The 26855-nt window shown below is 41.1% G+C and overlaps 1 protein-coding gene across 1 annotated transcript; it reads left to right on the top strand.

The window, feature by feature from the left end:
• The first annotated feature begins 523 nt into the window (after window positions 1-523).
• Window positions 524-25991, top strand: col9a3 (collagen, type IX, alpha 3). The gene is made up of 32 exons (XM_063015089.1): window positions 524-589; window positions 2882-2950; window positions 5658-5693; window positions 7896-7967; window positions 8833-8886; window positions 10437-10472; window positions 11720-11743; window positions 11887-11940; window positions 12967-13020; window positions 13153-13194; window positions 13296-13352; window positions 13444-13497; window positions 14306-14359; window positions 15343-15396; window positions 15508-15561; window positions 15679-15732; window positions 15856-15909; window positions 16020-16073; window positions 16165-16218; window positions 16320-16364; window positions 17137-17190; window positions 17432-17485; window positions 20342-20395; window positions 20840-20911; window positions 21563-21598; window positions 22810-22854; window positions 22938-22970; window positions 23574-23720; window positions 23818-23872; window positions 24462-24644; window positions 24769-24846; window positions 25596-25991. Exons 1-32 carry the CDS (start codon window positions 524-526, stop codon window positions 25778-25780), a joined length of 2037 nt encoding a protein of 678 aa, XP_062871159.1. The 3' UTR covers window positions 25781-25991.
• The last annotated feature ends 864 nt before the right edge of the window (window positions 25992-26855 follow it).

Below are 26855 nucleotides of genomic sequence, written 5' to 3'. Positions count from 1 at the left end.
AGTTTGGGGAAGGGCCATCTGTGTTCCAGCATGGTTTGATAAGCTCCTGAGGGTTTACAGTGCTACTGCAAAGCTAAAGAAGTGACTTTAAATAAAGATTTGATTGATATTAAACTAATTTTGCTAATGAAATTCAGATGTTTTTACTGCTTTGAAAAATCGTCACACTGTCCAATAAGAAACGGACACCTATACACACACATAAGAATGCATGTTTAGTGGGTTTCATGGCCCCCAGTATCTCAGGTTTCACCTCCTGTATTCACCCTTGTCTCATTGGCCTGGAGTACGTCCCACCCGTTCAGCCTCGCGTTCCTGCCCTCCTCTACCTCGTTCTGTCCTGTCCCTCGTCCCCTCCATCCATCCATCCATCCTTCCCTCCCCCATCTGGGCTGGAGGCTCCGGTTTATCTGGAATCATCGGGGAAAGGCACAGGAGCGCTGGTTACCTTAGGAGAAAGAGTTTTAGGCTGTAGGAACGGGGGGATCTGATCATCTCCCAGCTGAGGAGGACGAGGACAAGCATGGCCATGTTCTCAGCTCTGGGGCTTCTCTTGCTCTGCCAGCTGCTGGCATCGTCCCTGGCTCAGGTAGGTCGGCTGTAGGTTTCTAGAGACTGTAGATGGTTCTGTAGTGTCTGCTGGAACTGGGTTCATGTGGTGAAGGTGACGTGCAGCACCAGAAGCAGATGATCATGGTGGTCCATGCTGAAGAACTGAGCTTAAGAAAGAATTAGACAGTAAACATTTATTTGGAGTTTGCAGTTCTCCTCTGGGCAAAAAGAAAGGTTTTAACTAAGTAGAATTTAAATAGTAAACATTGAGTCCTTTACATTTACCTTTCTTATTAGTTGCTCCTAACTTTAGATGGTTTATAAAGACACGCTGTTCAGTTTTTAAGATGAAATAAAATGTAGTTTTCAGTATCTGATCGTGACTCTTACTATCTAAAATAAAGCAATCATTTATTTTTGGAATAAAGCATCAATCCTCAGCATCGTCCTTACGCTGGTGCTTTATTTATGTAAGGAATTTAATCTCAGGTACTCACAGAGCACCGATTGTTTAAGGATTACTTACATTTAAAGTCTGCAGAGATGATCTGGAAGTGTTTAATAGTATAAAATCTGGAATGAGATCCATTAATAAACAAGATTAAGTCATAAACGCAGACAAATGTCGGACCTGGAAACATCTCATCCTGTTAATCTAGCCTGCAAAGAAGTGATAGGAGATGAGAATATATAAACTCTGTCTAGCCTCGAGATAAAGCTGAGCAAAAGAAAGTGGCGCTGGTATCATTTAACCTAGATATTTTATAAAGTGATGGACTTTATAATTATAATTATTTATCATCATTCATCCAGTTGTGTCTGTTGGACTTTGCAGAGATGGTTCTGTAGAACAGAGTCTCTTTGTATTAGGATGAATAGTTGGGTTACGCCAATAACAAGATATTATTATTATTATTATTATTATTAAGATTATTATTTAATATTGAGTTTGAGGCTTATTTGCTTGTTTTAATTTCTAGATTCTTTTTTGAGCTTGAGATTTCACTGTGTATGACTTAATATCTAATAATACTGCAATATCATAGTTTACATTCATGTGAGTCAACCAAGAGTCCAAGACATATAGTGTATACCATAAACAAGCAACCTTTATCGTGTTTATAGTTTATATGTTATTTACACTCCACAGATTTGCCAGCATGTCTGATATGTTGTTTTTTAAATTATTTTTATTATTATTTTATTATTGACTGTTGTTAGTTATTGAGTTCTGTAGAGTGAAACCCTTAGAGCTTGTAGATCAAGAGTAAACGATGAAGAATAGAATTGTTATACTACAATTAAATGCATTATTTTTGGTTGGATCTGTTATGGATTTGTTATTTATTGCTTTATCATTGTGTCCCATGTTCCCTATAATCGTCTAAATACTCGTCACCCCTGCTATAACCCCACCACTTTATTGTACATAATTTATTATTATTATTTGATGGTTTGTACAAGCTGCAGGTTTATTGGCGTAAGCTGGACGTTAAAGATACTTCGATAGTAAAAAGTTGATGGTGTGGGTGTGTGTGTGTCACTAATCCCAAGTTTACTTAGTTTATGAAGAACCTCTTTCACATTACGGTGAGGTTTGTGAAGTCTGGCTGAGGAATTCGGAGCCCGGGAGGTCAGGGCCCCTCTCACAATCCCACCTTTGTTTCAGACACGGCTTCAGTCAAGCTGAAATACCTGAGTGTGTAACGCTGACCCACACGTGTGTCCATAACAAATACACAAAGACTCTTTACTACTGTTATTTATAAATAAATCTATAAATGTATATTTGATAAATAACGTCTGCTGATCATTTTCCTGTATTCCACAAAGAAAGAACCTCTCAGTTTACACCTACAGTTTACTTAAAATAGCACAGACGTCTACTTATTCTCTCTAGGACCATCAAAATAGAAAATGATTTAAGAATAACAACCAATAATTATATTTTTATATACCAATAAATATATAATTGTATTGTTCATGTTGTCTATTTCCAATTTAAGTAGCATTTAATTTACATAAGTGCAAATTTTTATTCATTTTAGGTTGATTTTAGGATCTTTGTGCTTTATAATTGTGTTATTTTTACTCTGTACTACATTTAATATTCAGTGTTTTGCTTCTCTGTTGTAAATGTTCAGCATCCACTGATTTTATGTCCGATTTTTCAAACCTAAGACCTGTTCCACTGTTCCATGCAGAATAAATATGGAATGTGGTTTTGCTTTTTATTTTTGTTTGTCTATTAAAAGCTGGAAAATTTAGGATTTAGGGACGGGTTTCTGGAGGACTTTGCACTGAAGATGATTTGTTGTGTGTGGTGCAGGCACCCGGACCGCAAGGGCAACCTGGACCTCAAGGACCACCGGGACCCCCTGGGAAAGATGGCATTGATGTGAGTAGGTTTACAATGCATTAAATGCATCTTAATGCGGATGTAATATGACCCATGAAGAGCTTTCCCTTCATTTGTATGTTTGTCTTTATTTGAAGCGACTACAGTTAGAATGGAACCACTAACGGCCCCCAGGGGTTTAAGGATTTTATAAATTTGCACCATAAATGTGACCTAAACACAAAGTAAAACACACACAATGATGTTCCTAATAGTGCCCTGCAGAGAGGGACGAGCCCAGTGGTCGTAACCATGTTCCTTGCAGGCAGGTCCGCTTCCTCTTCACTATACCGGAGGCCAGAGTCCTCCTCATACAGCCTGTGTATGGTGTGAGGCGTTTAACAGCCTGGTTGTTTGGGAACAGTGCAGAAAGTGGGTGGTTGATAATTTTTAGGGCTTTATACAGTCAGAAGACCAACACTGCCCTGTGATGGACTGACGTCCTGTATGGGGTGTTTCAGACTCACAGTGATCTTAAATAGGTTAAAGCGGTAAAACAATGAATGAATGAATGAATTAATTAATTAATTAATGTCTCAATCCATCACCTGTATATACTGTATACAGTACAGTTAAAGGTTTACTAACATTTACAGTAGATTTCAGTAGATTACAGTAGTAGGCAATAAAGCTCTACTTACTAGGCTACCACTATCTATACATGAAACAGAAACCCCAAACTGTCACTTCATGCTGAGAAAAGTTTGGTCCGAATGGTCAGAACCACTATGAGAAAACGTGGGTGACACTGTACACAGTCAAACAAGCTTCATACAGCCACTGGTTTACAGGCTGCTGGGCAATAAAGAAGAATGAAGATGAACAGCAAGCTTTATTCGCCATATATATACACACACGTGCAATTAAATTATTTTCTGCGTCAGCCATTGTACAGCCAGTTAAGGGCCTTGTTTAAGGGCCCAATCCTCTGATCGGTAGCCCAAAGCCCTACCCACTGGGCAACCACTGTCCCTTAAAACGGAGACCCCAAACTGTCCCTACATGCTGAGATAGGTTTGGTCCGAATGGTCAGAACCATCATGAAAAGAATGTGGGTGACACTGTACACAGTCAAACAAGCTTCAAAATCAGAAATTGAGACAGTAAAAGCAGAAGCTTCATTATATGCACAAAAGTATTGGGACACCCCTTCTAATTATAAATTCACATGTTTCAGCAACAACACTTGCTAACAGGTGTAATAAATCAATCATATAAAGGTAATTACATGCTTCTGACATGCAGCAAAAGTTTAGGGAAGGACCTTTCTTGTTCCAGCATAAAGAAAAGCTCCTTTGGAAAACCAAGAACCTCCAGTGTCCTGCACAGAGCCCTAAACTCAACTCTACTCAACAGCTCTGGAATCAAGTGCCCAGCCATACAAATGCTGTCATTTCTTGCCTGATTGGGCACAAATTCCCATACACAGACACACTTCAAAGTCTTGTGAGGAGCTTCTGAGAAGAGCGGCTGCTGTTCTAGCTGTAAATATCACACAGATTTCATTACATGTCCCTATCAAGTGTCCGTTACTTAGTAGACGTCACAAACATATTCATTATCATTCAGTGTTTTATTAAATGTGCTGCTTACTTGTGTTGGGCCAAGAAATGACAAAAGTGCAGAAATTCCGGGTCGGTTTCCTCTAAAAACATCGACTGTTTCCTCAGTTAATGGTAGCAGTGTGGGCGCTACTCAGTGGTGGCGCAGTGGTGGTGTGGCATGGAGGACTGGTTCACACAGAGCATCCATTCATACCTCGAAAATAAACCAGTCGTATTAAGTTCCCCTCACAAACCCTCCTGCACCCCTACAAACCACCCAACACTCCACCCAACACTCCACCCTCAACCTCATACCATCCTCAATCTCCAGTACGGGGTTCTGTCGTTAAATAAAGCCAGTTGCTCGTGTAGGGTCAGGAACTAATGCTCGGCTCACAGTCAACGTTCCAGTTCATCCCAAAGGTCTTCGGTAACACTGACATTAAGGCTCTGTGCAGGTGACCGGTGCGAACCAAGTCTTTATGCTGGAACAGGAACGGACCTTCCCTAAACCTGAAAGCACAATGATGAAAGCGTATTATTTCTTTTATATAATTAATTTTACACACCTGTTAGCAGTAGGTGTGGCCAAAAAACATGATACTACAGAACTATACATTGTATGGACAAAAGTATTGGGACGCCCCTACTAATAAATAAATGCATGTGTCAGTCACAGCAGGTGCAAACAGGTGAAATAAATCAATCATATGAAGGAAATTATTATTATGCTTCTAACTTTGCCACAACACTTTAGGGAAGGTCCTAAGCATGTGCACAAAGCAAAGCTCAATTTAAAGAAACTCATTAGCTCTGGAATGAACCAGAACATCAACTGAGCATCAGCGCCCATCTGTACAAACGCTGTGAGAAGCTGCTCAGAGGAGTGTCTGTTGTTCTGGATGAAAAGGTCACACAGAGGTCACTCTATAAGCTGACCAACAAGCTCGTGGTCAGGTGTCCAAATACTTTTGGCCAAATAGTGTATCATCACATCCATTTCCTGTAAAAGAAACACACAAATTTCAGTAGATAGAAGAATAAATAGAATAAATAGTATAAATTATTGAAGGTAAAGATCAATCATTTAATACTGAGCTGTGCTGGGTAAGATTGTATAAATAAACATGAATTATTTTTTTATATTTACGTTTTATTTACAGGGGAAGCGAGGACCGGCCGGACTTCCTGGAAAAGCTGTAAGTGCTTTTATTTTCATTTGTTTGCCTATTTGTTCTAGTAATCAAGTTATAAGTTCCTCATCTCAGTGTCGCTAGATCACTACTGCTGAGATCTTGGGATTCAGGGTTCGAATCTCAGCTCTGCTACCAGTCGGCTGGGCACCCCTAGCGGACACGATCGGCAGCACAAACAAAATCCTCCACTAGTCTGCTGGGTAGAAAAAGACAGGATAAAAAGTGGGCGGGGTCTTTGACGCTGTGTAAGGCCGAGGCGCCTATACTGAAGTGGAGGAACGTGGAGATCAGCCTTCAATTGCTTCTTTACACCAGCCAGCGGCATATTCATGTATGGAAGAACACGCTGTGCTTTCTGTATTCTTACACCGCACATGCTGGCACCTCCACCAGACAGTAGGAGTCACTGTTTTACCGGCAAAGAGGCAACTGGGATTTGAATTCTGGGCTCTGTGCTGGTGGGCTAGCATAAACCTGTAAAACATTCAAATTTTTGGGGGGAAAGCACAATGATGTGGGTTCCGACAGCATCAAGCGTCCTAATGATTTGGGTTTGAGCCTAACCTCCAGTTAAAACATGCAGAAGATGAACTGGCTGACTCTCTTTGTTACAGTAAGTATTTATACCATGGCAGTTGTAGCCTTGTTGCTGTAGGTGTAAAAGTAAGTAAAGGGGTTACTGGGTTGAAACTGTCTGGTATTAAGTGACACCACACTTTTCACTGCTGTTCGTCCTAAAAGAGGTGGTCTGTAATGATGAGGTCTGTAATGATGAGGTCTGTAATGATGAGGTCTGTAATGATGAGGTCTGTAATGATGAGGTCTGTAATGATGTGGTCTGTAATGATGTGGTCTGTAATGATGAGGTCTGTAATGATGAGGTCTGTAATGATGAGGTCTGTAATGATGAGGTCTGTAATGATGAGGTCTGTAATGATGAGGTCTGTAATGATGTGGTCTGTAATGATGTGGTCTGTAATGATGAGGTCTGTAATGATGTGGTCTGTAACGATGAGGTCTGTAATGATGAGGTCTGTAACGATGAGGTCTGTAACAATGAGGTCTGTAATGATGAGGTCTGTAACGATGAGGTCTGTAACGATGAGGTCTGTAACAATGAGGTCTGTAACGATGAGGTCTGTAATGATGAGGTCTGTAACGATGTGGTCTGTAACGATGAGGTCTGTAACGATGAGGTCTGTAACAATGAGGTCTGTAATGATGAGGTCTGTAATGATGAGGTCTGTAATGATGAGGTCTGTAATGATGAGGTCTGTAATGATGTGGTCTGTAATGATGAGGTTTGTAATGATGACGTCTGTAATGATGAGGTCTGTAATGATGTGGTCTGTAATGATGAGGTCTGTAATGATGAGGTCTGTAATGATGTGGTCTGTAATGATGAGGTCTGTAATGATGAGGTCTGTAATGATGAGGTTTGTAATGATGACGTCTGTAATGATGAGGTCTGTAATGATGAGGTTTGTAATGATGAGGTCTGTAATGATGAGGTCTGTAATGATGAGGTTTGTAATGATGACGTCTGTAATGATGAGGTCTGTAATGATGAGGTTTGTAATGATGAGGTCTGTAATGATGAGGTCTGTAATGATGTGGTCTGTAATGATGAGGTCTGTAATGATGAGGTCTGTAATGATGTGGTCTGTAATGATGAGGTCTGTAATGATGTGGTCTGTAATGATGTGGTCTGTAATGATGAGGTCTGTAATGATGTGGTCTGTAATGATGAGGTCTGTAATGATGAGGTCTGTAATGATGAGGTCTGTAATGATGAGGTCTGTAATGATGAGGTCTGTAATGATGAGGTCTGTAATGATGTGGTCTGTAATGATGAGGTCTGTAATGATGTGGTCTGTAATGATGAGGTCTGTAATGATGTGGTCTGTAATGATGAGGTCTGTAATGATGTGGTCTGTAATGATGAGGTCTGTAATGATGAGGTCTGTAATGATGTGGTCTGTAATGATGAGGTCTGTAATGATGAGGTCTGTAATGATGAGGTCTGTAATGATGTGGTCTGTAATGATGAGGTCTGTAATGATGAGGTCTGTAATGATGAGGTCTGTAATGATGAGGTCTGTAATGATGTGGTCTGTAATGATGAGGTCTGTAATGATGAGGTCTGTAATGATGAGGTCTGTAATGATGTGGTCTGTAATGTTTGTCTGTGATGTTTGTGTTTAGGGTCCTAAAGGAAAAGCTGGAGTTCCGGGGACAGCAGGGAAATCTGGACTACCTGGACTTCCTGGAATAGATGTAAGTAAGCTAACTGGATATACTGGAGCATGGAACTGGATTCTTGGTTTCACAGCGGTTCAGGTTGTTTGAGCTGTAGTTGTAGCCTCAGACTCCTGTTTATACCCAACACCAAAGATTTTAGTACAGAATCCAACCAAATCACACCTGAAACCTGATGAAAAAGCCTAGTACATCCACTCCTGATTGTCTAATGGCATCATGGCCGTAACAATGGCGTCATGCCTGTGATTGGCTTATGGCATCATGTCTATGATTGGCCTATGGCATCATATTCATAATAATGGCGTCATGGCCATAATAACAATGTCATGTCTGTGATAATGGCGCCAAGGCGCTCAGGTGCGCAGCGGTTTAAATTTCAGCAGCGCTATCGGCCAGCCAGAGAACAAAAACTTGCATGACTGCTTTTAAATTGTATGACTCCCTTTGTATAGTAAGTATTTGTACTGTGGGTGACGTACAGCTCTAGTGTCTTGGGAAACAGGGTTTGATCCGTGATCATGGATTGGCTGCTCTAGGTGTAAGAGTAAGTGGATTGGCGGAGGATATTCCTGCCTTGTGGCCAGAGTTTCCCGGGACTTGCCATGTCCAGGATAAATCAGCTGATAAAAATGAAGTAAAAATAAAATGCATTTCTGGCTTTTTTTCTCCTAATTTAGTCATTTCAGATTTTATATCACCGTCCCTACTCAGCCAAACACCGACATGTTCTAATAGAAGTTTGGAAGAATTGGTGCCTCATTTCTAGTTCTGGTACATTAAATGCTTGTTAAAAAGTTCGGTTTAGATGTTTCTACTCAGTTTTCACTTGTATTTGTGCTCAGATGGAGCATTAATGCTGTGTCTCGTTATTGTGTTTTAGGGTTTGCCGGGTCCTGATGGGCCTCAAGGGAAGGATGGACCTCCAGGATCTGCTGTGAGTACCACTGTCGAGGTTTACAAATATTTAAGATCACAAACGGAACTCGTAATCACTTAGAGGAGCATCATTCATCATCTACCATAATAATTCATTATCATTCATTCATTTTCAAGATTTCTTTATTGTCATTCAGCTGTACACGGAAATTACATCACATTCGGCTTTACCAAATTAAAACACAGAAGCAGGACTGACTAAAGGGGCACAAATTCCCACAGACATACCTAAAATCTTGTGAGAAGCCTTCTCAGAAGAGTGTCTGTTGTTCTAGCTGAAAAGATCACACAGACGTCACTCTGTTTTAATAGCATTTGTTTTTGAAACGGGTCATCCGACAAGCTCGCGGTCAGGTGTCCAAATACTTTTGGCCATATTGTGGTCGTGTCACCTCACGCCTTCTGTATTTGGGAACTCAGCCCGGGATTCGAACCCCCGGGACTCTGGTACTGCATTACGCCACAGAGCGAAGGCACCGAGTAGATTTTTGTGTAGCACGAGGTGTTAGGCTCATGCTGATTTAGATGTACCCTCCTCCCTTTTTGAGCATAGGTTCATTTTATTCACACCACACGGTCAGTACAAACACAGGTGTGTGTGGTCATTACACAAAGTTTTACACACACTATATGGACAAAAGTATTGGGACACAGCTTCTAATTATTAAAATAAAACAACAGTTGAGAAGAGGTGTAATTAATCCAACTGTGCAGCAACAGTTTAGGGAAGGTCCTTTCCTGTTCCAGCTCTATAACGATAAAAGGGAAGAAAAGCTCCAGTGTCCTGCACAGAGCCCTGACCTCAGCCCCACTCAACAGCTCTGGGATGAACCAGAACATCGACTGATCAATCAATCAATCAGTGCCCAGAACGGGCACAAATTCCCATACACAGACATTCAGTCTTGTGAGAAGAGTGGCTGTAGTTCTAGCTAAAAAGATCACACAGACGTCACTCTGTTTTAATACAGTTTGTCTTTGGAATAGGGCGTCCAACAAGCTCATGGTCAGGCGTCCGATTACTTTTAGCCATATAGTGTATATATAGTATGTTTACAGTCAAATATACAGTCACAAGGTCTGTATCAGTCTTAATTTGGGCCGTCAACAGACAGCAGACATTAAATGGTCAAAAGTATGTGGACACCTGACCATGAGCTTGTTACAAAATCCAATTACAAAATCAAAGGCAAGAATATAGTTTTAATAAAAACAACATGCAGCTATAACAGCCTTTCCTCTTCCGCAAATGCTTTCTATATACTTTTGAGCATCTGTGGGAATTTGTGCCCTTTTAATGAAAGGAGAATTAGTGAGGTCAGGCGCTGATGCTACACAGGATCCAGGCCAGAGAGTTTCAGCACACCTAACTAATACAAAACAGTCATTCTGGAACAGGACAGGACCTTCCCCAATCTGTTGAACTCATGTGATAGTGTGATGATGCACCACGTGCTTCTTCCTCGTCCTTTCATCACATCACACACATGATAATAAACGCTGGTATGAAAGCAGAAGTGTGAACTGTGTATCTGTGTGTCTCTCCAGGGTGATTCAGGACCTCCCGGCCCACCCGGACCCCCCGTAAGTGCATCAACATGCTAATATTTCTATTTCTCATGCTAAGATCAGTGCTGCCATGCTGGATGTTTCTCTGTTTTTAGGGCTGTTAGTCATCTTTTGGGGTTCTTTGCTCTCTGTGGCAAACTGGCATAATAAGCATCATCATAAGATGCCAGTTTGTTAATGTTTAAGATTAATGCTAATTTAAAGTTAAAAGTCTGCCTGCCTGGAGTAGCAATTATTAGCTTTAGCATTGGTGCACAGACTAGGAAAAAATAAAAAAAATAAAAAATAAATATATATATAAATCTCACTTCAGTTTCGATGAGTGCAAGTGTAGTTTTATTATTATTATTATTATTATTATTATTACAGCTTTTATTAATGTTTTGATATTTATTGCTATGTATTACTATTTATTAATTTCATTATTGGTCTTGTTATTATTTCTATTATCATTATTATTATTATCATTATTATTATTTTCATTATTATTATTATTTTCATTATTATTATTATATTTTTCATTATTATTATATTATTTTATTATTATTATTATTATTGTTATTGTTATTATTATTATTAATATTATCATTATTATTGTTTTTGTTATTATTTCCATTATAATAATTATTATTATCATTATTACAATTATAATTATTTTTATCTTAATTATTACAGCTTGTATTATTATTATTAGTTTTATTATTAAAATTATTATTATTGTTTCTGTTATCATTACTATCATTATTATTATTGTTGTTATTATTATTATTATGTATAATGTATAGATTTTAGTTTTGCAGTATTTCAGTGTAATTTGTAATTAATTAATAATAACATTTTGTATCTTTTAAAAACCACAAAAGCTTTTACTGTGTTTAGTCCAAATCCAAACACAATAATTATCGTCTGTATTATTTATTAACAGGGTAATAATAATTGCTGGTGCTCGGGTGGTGCAGCGATCTATTACACAAACCCATTACCTCTGGGAAGGAGGGGGACGATATTCAGTGTTCAATCATGCTGCAGATTAATATTATTATCTTTTAGTTTTTATTTATTTTAGTTTTTCTTATATTTTTTTTAAATAAAAAGTATCAGCGTTACAATATTTTCTTGTTATTTCTTTGCACTGCTTTTTCATTGTTGTTAATAAATGTATTTTCTGTGAGTAAAATAGGCAATTCTTTCTTATTTTGACTGATTTTATGTTATTATATTTATGATATTTTATATTAAAACTCTGTGTGTGTGTTTCTCAGGGCAGAGGGAGACCTGGAGCCCCTGTGAGTACCGTTACCCAGAATCCCTCATGGTTCTTGTTAGTTTATACTATGAATAACATTAGAAAGATAAATTGGATGTATTTGCTCAAACCCGTGCGTGTGTGTGTGTGTGTGTGTGTGTGTGTGTGTGATCACAATTTTAGGGGCTGTCTGGAGCTAATGGACTGCCGGGTGGTGTAGGACCTCAGGGATCCACGGTGAGGTTTTAATTCTTCTACAAACAACAACACAGAGAACAGAAGAGATTTTCTCTTCATGATCTAAATGAGAAATGATCGATTCTTTGGCTCAGTGCTAAATATTAGGATTCATGACTAGTTTGTTTTTACATTTTTGTTACTCTGGAGCTTTAGAGGAGCATCTTTGGTAGCCAGCAGCTTCTGAGTGTCATCAAGCACCAAATCTGGTTTCCATCTTTGGTTCAGTTATTATGAATCCTTGATTTAAGGCACTGAGAAGTGGGTCGACTCCAAAGCCTTTAAAATGCAGAGCTGTCGTTGTCCGACAACCGCTCATGAAGAGCAGAGAACAATATAAATGTAAACGGTTGTTCTGAAGTGAAATTATAACAACAAAGAGACTTTAAATTGTACATTTTAATTTCTAAGCTAAAAAAAAACATTGGCCGCTCGTGGGCGCGGTGGTCTACTGCATTAACTCACCACAGCTGAGAGCTCGAGATCTCCAGTTTGATGCTGTAACAAGAGCCTCTTCTAGGAAGGCTTCTGTCTGTGGGAATTTGTGCCCGTTCAGTCAAAGGTTGACAGCATTTGTATGGTTGGGTGCTGATGTTGATGTTCCAGTTCATCTCAGAGCTTTAAACTGAGCTTTTCAGGAAACAGGAAAGGACCTTCCCTAAAGTGTTGCTGCAATGTTGGATACATATCATTTCCTTTATATGATTGATTTATTTATATATATTTATAACAATGGCAAAGATGTATGTAAACTTTTGACCTCTGCTCAGCATTTAAGAGACACTTTTATCCAAAGTGACTTACAGTACTGTGAGAGTATATTATCTAAGCTTTGCTCAAGGGCCCAACAGTGGCAACCTGGCAGTGATAGGGTTGAACCAGAAACCTTTCGATTCTACAAGTGCCCCATAGCTTTATGGCTTCATATGGCTACCAAGTAGTCTAGCATAGCACAAATCTAAGTCCTTCTGTATTCCAGGGATGCTTCTATACATCTGTTAATACTGTAATTCTACCTGTCTGTAGGGACCAGAGGGGCTTCCAGGACTTCCAGGTCCACCAGGTCCTGATGGGCCACCTGTAAGTTCTGCACTTTACACCTCAGCACAGCAAATAAAACTGATAAAGCTCGTATTTTTGTGATGCACCTTAAAGCATAACTGTTTTTTGGTTGTGGGTTTAAAAATGCATCGTCCTTTCTTCTGCATTTAGGGAATACCTGGAGGACTTCCTGAGGGGGGTGGAGAATTGTTGGTAGGTGCTCTGAATGCATCTTTCCTTCTCAACTTTATGTTAATGTGGCTTAATGCGGTTAGAAGTATTGATAGCTAATAGTGTCATTTTTCATTTTGCAGTGTCCTGCTATCTGTCCCCCAGGCCCCCCGGGCCCACCTGGAATGCCAGGTTTTAAGGTAACCCATCAAAACAATCACTGAAAAGCTTAAAAACGAATCTTAATGTTGAACGTTGTTACTAAACAATAATTCTACCCTCATATTTTAGGGACACACAGGACACAAAGGAGACAAAGGAGAGCCTGGAAAGGATGGTGAGAAGGTAAGATCATCGTATAAGTTGATTAGAGGTCCTGGAATGTTGAATGTAATTTATTTGTGAAGATTTTTCAGGTTTGGGTTACAATGATTGGCTTGTCTGAGGGAGGGAGGGCCGTAGGGATTCCTTATGACTGCTGTAGTTGCGACCTCTGCTGGCTGATCGATGGTACTGCACAGAGACGGGAGATAACGGAGATCGATATCGATAACGGATCTCCATATGAACCCACCTGGTGCAGGTGAAAAGAAGCGGTGGGGACAGCACACATGTCGGAGGGGGTGTGTGTTAGTTACGACCCTCCTTGGTAAGGAGTCTAGTTTGGGAGGAAAATTGGGGGGGAAACACGGAAATAGAAATATTCCAAGTATTCCAAATAGGAGTACTCTGTAGTCTGATGTTTGGGACACAGCACACGTCTTAGTATTTGTAAGCAGGAACAAATAAATGTTTCAGAAACGTGATTAATCGGATTGAGGGATTTAGCCGCAATATTAAAATTCAATACACTGCTCACCACTGCTGAGATCTCAGGCTCTCAAGTTTAAATCCCAGGCTGGGTTAATGACTTGGCCAGGCGTCCAAACAGTGCTGTGCCTGAGGGAGGGAGGTCGAAAGGGCTTCAAGGCTGCTGTACAACTGTGACAGCTGCAGTTATACAGTATAACCCCTATGAAACCCATATTTATAGAAGATATCAAAATTGCAAGTATGTTCAGAACGAAACCACTAGGTTGCAAATAAATTAATATTTCTTAAACATTTTACTGTAGTTATCTTTTTTTAAACTATCTTCACATCTTCTCTACAGGGTGATCAAGGTCCACCCGGGCCCTCTGGAATCTCAGGAACTGTTGGTCTTCAGGTACGTAATCTCTGATTGTGAGCTTTAAAATACAAACCGAAAGATACACTGTTGGACGTGCAGCTTACACACTAATAACGGTGCACTGCCGATCCTGCAGGTCCTTCAGCTCTCACAGTTCAGCTCTCCACTAATTTGTAGGCAACAAAAAGCTTCATTTTTAGATCCCCAGGCGGCTGCTTATAGAAGCCCATGGTTAATGAGTGTTTCCACAACTCTTGATGCGTCAGAGACATTTTTCCTTTGGCTGCTCCTGCATGTATGTTAGGGGTCGCCACAGTATATCTTGGCACACACGCAACCATCCTACATTTCTTATCTGGGCTTGGGACGGGCACTGAGGGAGCAATGACAAGCGTACCACCCAGTGGCGAGGCTGATCGTTCAACCAACACTCTGGACATTGATGTTAACCATGTCCGTTTTGAACCCTATATCTCACCACGCAAATAATATAACATAACAAAACTATAATGTTGTGGAATTATTTATAGCTGATAGTTTTACGAATCTAATGAGTTGATTAAGGCCTGACTTCTGCAACTGTACAGTTTTGTTTATTAAATACATTCATTGTGCGTTAAATATTAAACATACTTTGGTCAGGGATCCCAAACATTTGCATCCAACTGTAACAGAAGGGCAAGGAAATATAACAACAGACATTGACATAAAATTAAACTAATTATTACGAATATATATATATTTTTATTATTAAAAACATGTTTTCTTCAAAAAAAAAATGCTAATTTTGCATCATGACAAATTATTTAAGATGGTCTGGTACCTTAATTGTTCCGTTTACAACCACACACTGAAAACTGGCCTTTCTAAACACTCATTAATAAGAAGTGCTTATTATTATTATTATTATTATATTGTTCTGAACTGCAGATGAAACATTGTGATGCATTTACACAGAATGTAATTTACACCTTGAACGTGGAGTATCTGATTCACCAGGTTTGTGCTGTATTTTTCAGGGTCCTCGGGGTCTGAGAGGACTTCGTGGTCCAGGTGGAGCCGTCGGAGACAGAGTAAGCATCTTGATCTTTTCATAATTTGTCATCCTAAAGACTAGAATTGGTGTTCAGTTACAAGTGTTTTTAAGTAATGAATTACTCCTGTGATCCCCTCTGTCTCTGTAGGGTTTGCCAGGTTTTAGAGGGAAGCCCGGTATTCCTGGTGTCATCGGGAAAATAGTTAGTATCTCCGATGCCACCTTTTCTTTGGCATCTTACTTTCACTTGAATTCACCTTTCATTTCACACCTGAATCCGGACAATAAAAGAGCCGTGTCTCTGATTTGATGATTCCAGGGTGACGCAGGAGAGAAAGGACCACAGGGTTTCAAAGGACCTAAAGGAGAAATGGTGAGTGTGGATTAGTGCCCCTTTTCCACTCCTTTTAAAATCTGCGTTTATCAAAGTAGATAAAAAAGCTGAAGAAGCATTCTAGCAGTTTCTAAAACACTAATCATGATCATTATCCAACAGGGAAAAGTGGGTCCTAAAGGGCTGGGGGGACCTCCAGGTCCTAAAGGAGAACCGGTAAGTAATAATTATCATGTTAATACCATGATTATGTCGTTATTAACACGCAGTATGTGAATAAAACGCATGTAAGTAACATAAATTACTGTATTTTTAAACTGTAATAGGGAATCCCAGGCAGAGACGGCAAAGATGGCACTCAGGGACTTGATGGAGAGAAGGTAGGATCCTGCCCTTTGTTTAGTTCATGTTTTAGTTTTGGGATCATATTGTGAATGATTTATTATTATTATTACTTGTTTGTTCCGCCAGGGCGATGCTGGGCGTATAGGCACCTCTGGAGAGAAAGGGCCCAACGGTTTGCCTGTAAGTAAAATGTGCAGAATTACGACCTGATTTCAGTGAATAATTTCATGTCCACTGTGGTTTACGGGTTTGAATTGTAATATTGCAGCTATTTGTTTCAGGGTTTGCCAGGAAAGGCTGGCGGAAAAGGAGCCAAGGGAGGAGTTGTAAGTAAAATAATCCTTTTATTGTAAAATACATTAAAAATATGACAACTAACATTTGTATTGCATTCAGTGATGTTGTAATGCTAACTGGTTACAGAGACACAAGTCTGAAATGCAGGTATTTTAGACCCATATCATTAAGTGGAAATTTAAATGATCCAGTATTGTTAATCAAGTTATTTTCTTAATTTTATTTCAATTATTTTCACATAATGCAAGAAGAGTCAACAAATGTTAGCAGCTCATTTTCATCATACTGGTTTATATTTTTTGGCATTTAGCAGACGTTTTTATCCAAATCATCTTACAATTATGACTGTATACAGTCCAGCATTTAAGGGTTAAGGGTCTTGAACCAGTGACCCTCTATTTACTTATCCAGTACCTTGACTGTTAAAGTACCGCTCCCCTGTCCTGTCATTTTTAGAACTAAACATAAGCAATTAAATCGAGCATTATTAAAACAATATGGTTGATGGATGGCAATTGGAAATATTGTTTTTATATATAACCATGTCATTTACCATTTTAATTCATTTTAAAGGTGGGATATTGAAATTTGTAATAGTGAATCCTGAGTGGCATCCAGTGGTCACGAGTTCAAATGCTGACAAAGCCATAAGTCAAACTTGACCAGGAGCTGATTGGCCCAGCTATCTCGGTGGAGGGATGTTGCAAAGCATAAAAAACAGTTTCACTCCTTCACATATCACGATTACTGGTTAAAATGACAAATTCCTGTAGGGACTGACGTTACTACTCTTCCACACAGGGTAATCAAGGAGAAATGGGAGAAGCAGGACCAGACGGAGAGCCAGGTATTCCTGTATGTATCTGAATGGCTTCTGTAGATAAATCAAAATGTTCTCTAAGAGTCTGCATCATTCTACACACACTGATACACCCTGCAAGTAAAATATGCACCTATAATTGATGCTGTAGCTCTTTTAACTCTGTTCTATTATTAAGTTATGTCTCAGAGTGCTTATGTCGAGGTTTGTAAACGTAGTGTGATAAATGAAAGCTTTAACAAGTCAAGTCTTTTATTTTTGGACCTCCTCTGACAGGGTGAGATTGGTGTCCCAGGAGAACGAGGTGAAGCTGGACCCAGAGGCGTCGCTGTGAGTACCAAAGATTGAACATTCTATTAATACAATAAGCTGACATGTAGGTTACACTGTATGGATTAAATTTTGTGGACACAGAGCGTATATAAAACTACGGCCATTTATACAGACATGGTCCATTTTGCATATGTATACCATCTTTCACTCTTTTTGAAAGATTTTTCAATCATTTTTATTTACATCAGCAATGAAAACATTGCTTCCATTTCCAACACACGGGTGTTTATCATCTCATATCACCCCCAGGTGGAAGCAGCATCTCGTTGCAGCGGAAAAAGCTCATTTGTGAGCAGTTTAGTTATTCTATTTTGAATCCAAAATACAAAAAAAGGTTGGGGAGCGCTGTGTTACACAAAGTAGAAGAAAGCTGCACCATTCCATTCCATTCCCAGTATATGATGTATTGTGGTGGTAAGCATCTCAGACAGAGATGACAAGTGTTACCAAAGAGCTGAGAGATATCTAGAGGAACTCAGATGTAGAAACCACAAACCAAGGGACAGAAGGAATACTGTGAACAAGTGAGGATCTCAAAGCTGGTCTTGGAAACACGAGATGAATTTGAAAACCCAGAAAGCAAAAGGAAAAACTCAATAAACAAACAAACAATTGGGTGAAACTCATCCAGCTACACAGTCCGCTAAGAAACTCCAAAAGCTGCTACTGTTTACCAGCTGAGTTGCCAGAAACAAAAGAAAATATAGAGAGAATAGTTTGTTTAGTTTGTTAATTAGGATTTTAACATCATGTTTTACACTTTGGTTACATTCATGACAGGAACCACTGAGAAACTGAGATTCATCAGTTCACAAGTTTATATCGAACACAGTCGTGGACAATTTTGTATCTCCAATTCACCTCGCTTGAACGTCTTTGGACTGTGGGAGGAAACCGGAGCACCCGGAGGAAACCCACACGGACACGGGGAGAACATGCAAACTCCACACAGAAAGGACCCGGACCGCCCGACCTGGGGATCGAACCCAGGACCTTCTCGCTTCTTACCCACTGTGCCGCCCTAGAGAGAATAGCGAAGGAGTCAGACAGAGGACTCGGTCCAGAGAGAGCCGAGACTCATGTATGCTTATAAAGCGCTGCTATGCTCATAAAGGTGTTCAAATATTGGCTAACTGGATGCAGGGAGTGCGTGTGGACCTCAGTGAAATACTCTTTGTGCTGACCTGCCATGTCCAGGGTGTTAAAGTATGATATACAGAAGCATATTAGTATATATTAGTAGAAAACACAGAATTTCAGTTTGGTTTTCCATCCAAGCCTGATTGCTGATTCTGGAAAGACAGCAAAAAAAATATCATCTATTTTTAACCGGGTCCAAGTCGTTCTCAGCAGGAAAATGAGAAGGAAAATGTCAGATGCTGGAAGATGCACTGAAGCAGAGGAGAAAAAACCACACAGAAGCATTCATGTCGATGGAATTGCTCATCTGCTCCAAGCTAAACTGTTTGAGTGTATTGTAGTTTGGAAACGAGATGACAAGCAGCAGGCAGCGTCTGAGCTTATTTAGCGAAATAAAACAATAAATCGTGATCGCTCATGAGCGCAGGATCGCCGGGGTCAGGAGTTGCTTAGCAACTGTGGAATATAACCGTAATATCAGGAACAATATCCAAAAAATGCTGTTTACAGATACAAACACACAGAATTAACTAGAAATATGTGTGTATGAGCTGAAATGTCAGATTTCAATACTCGGGGTCAAATGAGTGCCGAAACCGCACTCACACCTACACCGATCAGCCATAACATTAAAACCACCTCCTTGTTTCTACACTCACTGTCCATTTTATCAGCTCCACTTACCATATACAAGCACTTTGTAGTTCTACAATTACTGACTGTAGTCCATCTGTTTCTCTGCATGCTTTGTTACCCCCTTTCATGCTGTTCTTTAATGGTCAGGACCCCCACAGAGCAGGTATTATTTAGGTGGTGGATCATTCTCAGCACTGCAGTAACCCTGACATGGTGGTGGTGTGTTAGTGTGTGTTGTGCTGGTATGAGTGGATCAGACACAGCAGTGCTGCTGGAGTTTTTAAACACCTCACTGTCCACTCTATTAGACACTCCTACCTAGTCGATCCACCTTGTAGATGTAAAGTCAGAGACGATCGCTCATCTATTGCTGCTGTTTGAGTCGCTCATCTTCTAGACCTTCATCAGTGGGCACAGGATGCTGCCCACAGGGCGCTGTTGGCTGGATATTTTTGGTCGGTGGACTATTCTCAGTCCAGAAGTAACAGTGAGGTGTTTAAAACTCCAGCAGCACTGCTGTGTCTGATCCACTCATACCAGCACAACACACACTAACACACCACCACCATGTCAGTGTCACTGCAGTGCTGAGAATGATCCACCACCTAAATAATACCTGCTCTGTGGTGGTCCTGTGGGGGTCCTGACCATTGAAGAACAGGGTGAAAGGGGGTAACAAAGTATGTAAAGAATCAGCGTGCCAACCATGCTAAAACAGGAAGGAGCATTCCCCAACTTGATGCCAAAATGTTGAAAACACAAAATTATTGAATATATTAACGTTAAACCCCCTCTTTAAGCCAACGGATGGTTTTTCTTCTACTCCAGAGTCCAGTGGTGGTGTGCTTTCACCATAGGAAGTCGGATTGTCCTAGTAGTTGGACATTGTAGTCTTAGGCTTGGCTGTAGAAACCAAATCCAAGTCCATACAGGCATGATTGGCTGCGTCAGAGGGGGAAATGGTCAACCAGGTTCTGGTCAAGCCACCAGTTTACATGCAATTACAGATCTGATTGCTCCTTAACTGTTTTTTAAGCTTTGTATGAAGTTCTCTACACATTTGTGATGATTTTGCAGGGAGGCATCGGGCTGATCGGAAATCCTGGATCTCAGGGAGTCAAGGGATTCCAGGTTAGTATCAAAACACTACAATGGTTACCGATCAAAAAGAAAATACGAGCATCATAGCTCCGTTCTGCTTTAACAAACGACGATTTTCTCAAAGTGATGAACAAGGAAGGATGTGAGTGACTTTAACAAGGGCCAAACTGTAATGGCTGCACAACTGGGTCAGAACATCTCTAAAAGAGCAGGTCTGGTGGTGTATTCCTGACATGTAGTGGTTAGTTTCAACCAAAAGAGGTCCAAGACTGTCCAGTCACGTGTACCCAAGGCTCACTGATGCATGACGGGAGCAAAGGCTAGCCTGTCTGGTTCAATTCTACAGTGCATCTACAGTAGATCTGAGCAGATCAGACACCTCGTGCACATCATTTATGTTCTACTAGCTCAGCTGGAAAGGAGGTTGGACACCCATGACTAACATCACATCGTTTACTCTGCCGTCAATAACAGGGAATTAAAGGTGCCATCGGAGATCCCGGACTTCCAGGTCCGACTGGACTCAGAGGAGGGTTTGGTGAACTGGTACGTAAGAACACACAACCTGCACGAAAACCTCATCATTACACATTTATTTAGACATCAGGGGTCAGCATATGAGAAGAAACCCTTAAAAGAACCGAGACCAGGCACCCAGGTGGCGCAGCGGGGTATTCCGCTAGCACACCAGCGCCGAGATTCTGAACTCCTCGGCATTGCCACCGGTCTCTGGGCGCCATCTAGCCGGCATAATTGACATGTTTCTGCTAGGGCAGGATCTTCAAACGCTGTATAAGGACCCTGATTAGCAGATAGAGACGCCAGTGCAGAGTGCATGGGTGAAAAAGAATTCCGCTAAGGGCTGCTCGCGGGTCAGAGGAGGCGTGAGCAGCAATATACCCACCTCGACTGCTTTTCTGGCCAGCATAGTGTTGGGATTTGGGAGTGGGGGGTGTTACAAAGCTGGCATGCACCCCAGGGAACAGCGCGCCACCCTTCCCTCTTACTGCCCGACCTGAGCTGTGTTTTCATAAAAACCTCAGATGAGAGATCTAACAAAGGCAGCTCCTGTTCAGCAAAGTGGGAATAGAACAAAGCTCGACTTCATACTGCTACAGCTTGGACTACACACACACACACACACACCTATGAATTCATCTGTCTGAATCTGTCTCTGACTGTATCTCTGTTCTACAGGGTCCAACAGGAGCTGCAGGACCTAAAGGAGACATCGTGAGAACTCTTTTTTTTATTTTTCTCTACAGCGTACACTACCTGGCCAAAAGTATTTGGACACCTGTTTGCTTGTTGTACATCTTATTTGGAAAAAAAACAAGTGGCTTTAAAATAAAGTGACCTCTATGTGATCTTCTGCACTGTTCTGATACGACTTCTCACATGACTTTAGAGTATATCTGTGGGAATTCGCGCCCATTTAGTTCAATTATATTTGGGCACTGATTGAACAGTTGATGTTCTGGTAGGGAATATGTGTTATTTGAGACGAGGTCGGTAGTCTCTATAACATCTCTACCCATAGGGCTACCACTGTCCCTATATGTTTGTTTTGAGTAGTGCCCTAAGTAGGGAATATGTGTTATTTGAGACGGGTCGAGTCTCTACTCTACAACATCTCTACCCATAAGGCTACCACTGTCCCTAAATGTTTGTTATTTGAAGTAGTGCCCTAAGTAGGGAATATGTGTTATTTGAGACGAGGTCGGTAGTCTCTATAACATCTCTACCCATAGGGCTACCACTGTCCCTAAATGTTTGTTTTGAGTAGTGCCCTAAGTAGGGAATATGTGTTATTTGAGACGGGTCGAGTCTCTACTCTACAACATCTCTACCCATAAGGCTACCACTGTCCCTAAATGTTTGTTATTTGAAGTAGTGCCCTAAGTAGGGAATATGTGTTATCTAAGACGAGGTCGGTAGTCTCTACAACATCTCTACCCATAAGGCTACACCACTGTCCCTAAATGTTTGTTATTTTTAAGTCGTGCCCTAAGTAGGGAATGTGTTATTTGAGACGAGGCTGACAGTCTCTACAACATCGCTGTACCCCCAGTTGAGTGGGACACGCCAGGGCTCTGTGCAGGACACTGGAGCTTCTTTAAACCGAGCTTTTCTCCATGTCTTGGTAGAGCTTGCTCATGCTGGAACAGGAACAAGCCTTCCCTAAACTGTTGGTCCAAAGTTGAAAGCATATCATTTACTTCATATAATTGATTTATTACACCTGTTAGCAACAGTTGTGGCTAAAACCATGAATTCAAAAATGAAAAGGGGTGTCCTGATGCTTTTGTCCAAAATATGCATTTAGATATAGTGATTGATGAGTAATCGCCCCCTCTGCCACATGTGGATTAGTAATATAGGTGTTAAATAACTTTGTTCTTTCAATAAATGAAATAGTAGTTTACAGAATTTGTCTCGTTTAGGGTATGGCTGGAAGTGACGGACTACCAGGCGAGAACGGAGAAGCGGTACGTCACTCCTTTAAAGGTCCTGCTGTTTAATGATGCTCACGCATGACGATATTAAAATACATTTTTCCTCTTTCTTCTAGGGTCCATTCGGCCCTACTGGCCAAAAAGGAGAGGTGAGTGTGCGCTCTTTTTAAAGCGAATTAGTTCAGTTCTTTGGATCGCTGTTGTTCCTGCTGCTCTCAGGACATCCTGCAACTCTTTTTAAGTGGTTAGCTGGCTGGTATAAAGATGTGTGTCCCTTAGGTGGAATTGGAAAGTCGCTCACTCACTTTCTTAACCGCTTATCCAATTAGGGTCGCAAGGGGTGGGTGGGAGAGATGCTAGAGCCTATCCCAGCTTTTCAATGGGCGCAAGGCACACAGCAACACCCTGGACGGGGTGCCAGTCCATCGCAGGGCGAACACACACACACACCCATTCACCTATAGGGCAATTCAGTGTCTCCAATTAACACATCTGACTGCGTGTTTTTGAACTGTGGGAGGAAACCGGAGCTCCCGGATGAAACCCACACAGACACGGGGAGAACATGCAAACTCTGCACAGAAAGAACAATTTTACATCTCCAGTTGTCCTAATGTTGGTTTATTTTTAACTGTTACTTGGTTCACAGTTAAACAATTCACTGAACTAGCAAAAAAACTATATTATGAAATAACAAAAAAAATAGTTGCTGATGAAAACTGAGCATTGATTTAATTTTTCTTTTGCTTCAGTCTGGAAAGAACGGTGAGCTGGGTCCTAAAGGAGTACCGGGACCACAGGGAGAGACTGGAGCACGAGGGCTGCCTGGAAAACCAGGCCTGATGGGCTTCCATGGAGAACCAGGTTCACCAGGTGTTGCTGGGAAGACAGGCGTTGCCGTGAGTAGCAGAGTTTACCGATAATGACACTTTTATAGACAAAAGCTATAGAATAAAATACTATAGTAACATTTTGACGCTCTTTCGTTGCTCTTAGGGAAAACTGACGAGTGAGCAGCACATCAGAGAACTGTGTGGCTTCATGATCGATGGTAAGAGACTGAAGGCTCGTTATGCGCTCGGTTCTTCACGCCATCGACCTCTGCAGACAAAATTGGCCGCGTCTGAGGTGTTGGACTGGTGAAAACCAGTTGGCGAGTCACATCAGCACCATCAGGGAAGAAATTCAGACAGCAGGAACCGAGTGTAGCTGATCCTTGATGAAATAAGGAACTGAGTATGACTAAACCTTGAGAAAATACAGTATTTATTTTCATTATTATTAATATTGGGTGGCATGATGGTAGCTGGTGGACTGGTCGCCACACACTCGCATGTACCCAGGTTCCAGAGAGGTTCTAAATTGCCCCTAGGTGTGAGTTCATGAATTTGAGCATGTGTTGCCATAGCATGGACTGGCACTGTGTATTGCCATGCACCTGGTGTTATATATATCTACATTCTTGTCAGGCTTGTGGTGGGCATGGTGGCACCCGGAAGTTCACACGTGTCAGAGGGGGTGGGTGCTAGTGTGCGGCTCTCCTCAGCCAGCGTGAGGGTGGTGCAGGCGGCAAACAAATTGTAAAGTTTGACGTGTTAGATGTTCGTCAACAGTCATACTACATAATGCACCCATTTCAGGCCAGATTGCCCAGCTGGCTGCTAACCTGAGGAGACCTTTGGCTCCCGGCGCCGTGGGTCGACCCGGTCCCGCTGGACCTCCGGGAAAACCAGGAGATGCAGGAACGATGGGCCTCCCCGGAGCCAGCGGTGCTCCAGGATACAGAGGACTTCCGGGAGATCTTGGTTATCCTGGTCCTAGAGGTGAGAAACGAAGACACCAGGAAGAAAGATCTTGTCACCCTGATCGCCTCATGAAATGAATTCTTCACATCAGTAAACCAACAGAAATGGGTTTTAAAGAGTTACTGACGAGACTCTCTTGTAGGTGATGCTGGACAGCCTGGTGATAAGGGACCTGTTGGGAAAGCTGTTGATGGGCCAGTAGGTGACCAAGGAGAACCAGGTATGATGGAACACCAGATTATGTGCACCCAAAAACACTGAGATTAAAAAGCAAAGGCCCAAACACGTCTTAGTTTTCTGAGGAGCTTCAGGTTGGCCATCTGAGCCACATGTGCTGCAAAGTGGTTGAGCCAGCACTAAACCCACCAGTTAGTGAACACACCAGAGACTGGCAGCAAAGAGAAGAGGATTTGTCTCAGTGAACGGACCAAGTCCGAAATCTTGGCGTTCTTATAGACTCAGATCTCACCTCCACTAGTCATATCAAAACCATCACCAATAGGTCCAGAATCAAGGGTCTGGTGTCCCAACAAGATCTAGAGAAGCTCATCCATGCTTTTATCTCCAGTAGGGTTGATTATTGTAATGGTCTCTTAACTGGACTTCCCAAAAAGACCATTAAACAGTTAGAGCTTATTCAGAACGCTGCTTAACCAAGACAAAGAGTTCTAAAAGACATGTTTAGAGGATATAAACCCAGTAGATCTCTTAGATCCATGGATTCAGGTCAGCTAGTGGAGCCCAGAATCCAAACTAAACATGGTGAGGCAGCATTTAGCTGTTATGCTGCATAGAACTGGAACAGACTGCCAGAAGATATTAGATGTCTTAGATCCTACTAGATCCTAGAATGGAGCTCTAAATTTTGCACGCTATTATTATATTGCAGGGACGTCAAAACCTTTTCAGTTGTTTTAAATGGCCCTAGAATGTATAAACGAAAGGTTTCCTTCATTCTCGGACGAACAGGTCTCCCAGGAGTACACGGCTTCGTCAAAGACGGACGTGACGGCGCACCCGGAGATCCGGGTGAGTCAGGAGAACCGGGCAGGCCGGGCAGGACGGGACATCAAGGACCTCCAGGAATCTGCGATACATCAGCCTGCCAGGGTGCAGCGCATCACGGGAAATCATCCAGCCCCAAAAATCATTAAATCCCCACATTAAGTCTCTCAACGTTCCACAAACACTCCTGCACCTCGAGGAAAAAGAGAAAGAGCACGGGAACAAGGAGACGCCCCACAGGAACCTTGTGAAAAGATTTCGGGCTGAAAGAAAGATCACGGGATGTCAGAGATGAAGAACGACGGATCTTCGGGGTGTTTTAAAGGAAGTCTGAAGATCTGAAATACTTCGAGCCGAGACACGGACGATGAAATCAGAAGAGCAGCGCAGCAAGGAAGCTTGAAGTGTAAATGTTTAAAAACTGTTCAGGTATATGTGAATTTGTTCTATTTCAATCTGTGGCGAATAGCTTAAAGAACCTTTGTACAAAGTCCTGTAGAGAAACAGCTTTTTTCACTGTAATAAATAAATAAAATTAATAAATAAAGGGGCCTTGTGCATTATGCTTTATTTGAGCTGAGAAGAACTGATTTTACCTACCAAGAGGAATAAAAGGTTCTCACCGAGGAGCTTTTGTATATTACTGCATAATTGCATATTTAGTATTTTCCAAACTCTGTGTTTATATTTTGCTTTATTTTGTTTTGTTTTCTTCTGAATGTTTGATTGCGGATCCCAATTTTAATCCATTAAAAAACACACATAAAAGCATCAATTCAGATGCTTGATAAACTGTTACTGTACAAACTGTGGGGTTTTTATATTCCACATACACTACGTTCATTATGTTCTGGTGCTGTGATTATTAAATATTCATGATTTTAAACACTATTTATTAATTGTGGGTGACCTGTATGTACAGTAAGACTCTTCAGCCCATGTTGTACCAAATAAATACTGAATAAAGCCACTTTTCAGTAAAATTCTACTCTTCTTTTAAGTACAATTTCTGTCAGGTTATGTGAATAAGGAACATTTGGATTAATATGAACCCCTTGGACAGAGTTATCACATAGGATTTTTATTATTTTTTCGTTTTTTTAATAATTGTGATTGAGAATCCGCTGCTGCTTGGACAACTCATCCCTCCCACCCCGACACGTGTCCAATCTGTGGCCGCTTCTTATCACCTGCCAGTTTGGGGTTCCCAAACATAGCCGTACT

Source organism: Trichomycterus rosablanca, chromosome 19, assembly GCF_030014385.1.
Source record: "Trichomycterus rosablanca isolate fTriRos1 chromosome 19, fTriRos1.hap1, whole genome shotgun sequence".
In the NCBI taxonomy this organism is placed as follows: domain Eukaryota; kingdom Metazoa; phylum Chordata; class Actinopteri; order Siluriformes; family Trichomycteridae; genus Trichomycterus; species Trichomycterus rosablanca.
Note: the sequence above shows the minus strand (reverse complement) of the source record. Positions and strands in the feature narration are given on the sequence as shown.